General features: G+C 34.7%; 1 protein-coding gene across 1 annotated transcript in view; it reads left to right on the top strand.

Annotated features, from left to right (window-relative positions):
- Window positions 1–1,424, top strand: part of LOC106878519 (pancreatic triacylglycerol lipase) — a 20,812-nt gene that overhangs the window by 17,252 nt on the left and 2,136 nt on the right. Inside the window, exon 8 of the mRNA XM_014927747.2 lies at window positions 816–998. Within this exon, the coding sequence (XP_014783233.1) occupies window positions 816–998 (183 nt within the window). The remainder of the gene's footprint in view (window positions 1–815; window positions 999–1,424) is intronic.

The following is a 1,424-nucleotide window of genomic DNA, read 5'->3' as shown; positions in this document are numbered from 1 at the left end:
ATATGACAAGTTAGCTTGGGAGGTTAAGCAGTTGTGGTCGATGAAAAAGGTGATAGTAATACCAATAATTGTCGGAGCCCTGGGAACAGTGAGTAAAAAACTTGAGAAGTACGTGGAACAAATAGGGGCTGCAATAAGGGTGGAGCACATGCAGAAAACAGCACTGCTTGGAACCGCTCGAATACTCTGGAAGGGGCTTGAAAAATAAGGGGTGTTACCTTAGTTCACTGGTAGTTAACAGCTGACACTGTAGTACATCTCCAGCGTTAGAAGCTGTGCAAAGGCAATAATAATAATAATAATAATAATAATAATAAATCAATAAATAAATGCCCGAATGCAGTACTAGACAGTGGCTCTCATGGTTTTTGATTTTAACTGAATGGAAGTATTATCATGTACATTGTTTTGTCTTGGTATAAAAGATGGGCTACAGCAAATATTCTTCTCAATACCACAGATTTGCATGTCAGTTGCTTGACTTTAACTAGTTGGACATGTTCCTTAGTGGCTGACGATATGTGCATTTCTGATCTCACTAGAATGGCCTGTCAGTAACAACACATGTCTTCGGACATTTTGATTAATTTCTTCCTTTTATTTGTAAAGGTGAATCTTTTCCGAAATATTATAGGCTAATTAAATAACCCATGTAAGGTATTACAATATATTTTCGTTTTGTTTTCATTTGTTGACACTGCTTTACATGTTTAACATAATTTCTCACTTGCATTGCTCAAACGTTTTCTTTTTCAAGCATTTATATAATTCACAGATATTTAAAGTAAATTACAATTCTCTATTATTTCTTTTAGTCACAATACTTTAGTAAGTCCCGATGAAAAGTTTGTCCATTTCTTGATATCGCGAACTGATGTAGGACATTTACAATATGTTGATTTAGAGTACGATGAAACGGACAACCTTATTAATATCATATTTTCTGACGACTGGAAACTGGAGAGTTTTCAAATATTTCAAGGTGAAAGTGAAGAAAAGTGAGTTACATTTTGAAAAATTAATTCCTTATTTTCTTTTTCATTAAACTCATCAAGGGAAGGGGGAACTGCGAAAACTTGTGCAGCTCTTTTCTTGACTGGTCTGGTGAGATTAATGCAGGTAATATGTAGCTATAATGATCTATAGGTCTATGGACTAGGAGAGAGTGTGATATCTGAATCGAATACTTGCAATAGAGAGGGATCAACAGAAGTCATACCAAGATCAAGTGATTGTACAGAAATGAGTTGCTACTTTTTAATACTTATTAATATCATTACACTTTCTGTAATATATCCCAATTTTATTCACTTGGTAAATAAAGCGAGTTTCATAAATTCCAAAGTTGCCACTCTTAGGTATTTCCCATTGATATCAACTAAGGAGCTAGAAACGTCGATGTCTCGGAATTCCGATAGATGGCA

Source organism: Octopus bimaculoides, chromosome 11 (genome assembly GCF_001194135.2).
Source record: "Octopus bimaculoides isolate UCB-OBI-ISO-001 chromosome 11, ASM119413v2, whole genome shotgun sequence".
Classification (NCBI taxonomy): domain Eukaryota; kingdom Metazoa; phylum Mollusca; class Cephalopoda; order Octopoda; family Octopodidae; genus Octopus; species Octopus bimaculoides.
Note: the sequence above shows the minus strand (reverse complement) of the source record. Positions and strands in the feature narration are given on the sequence as shown.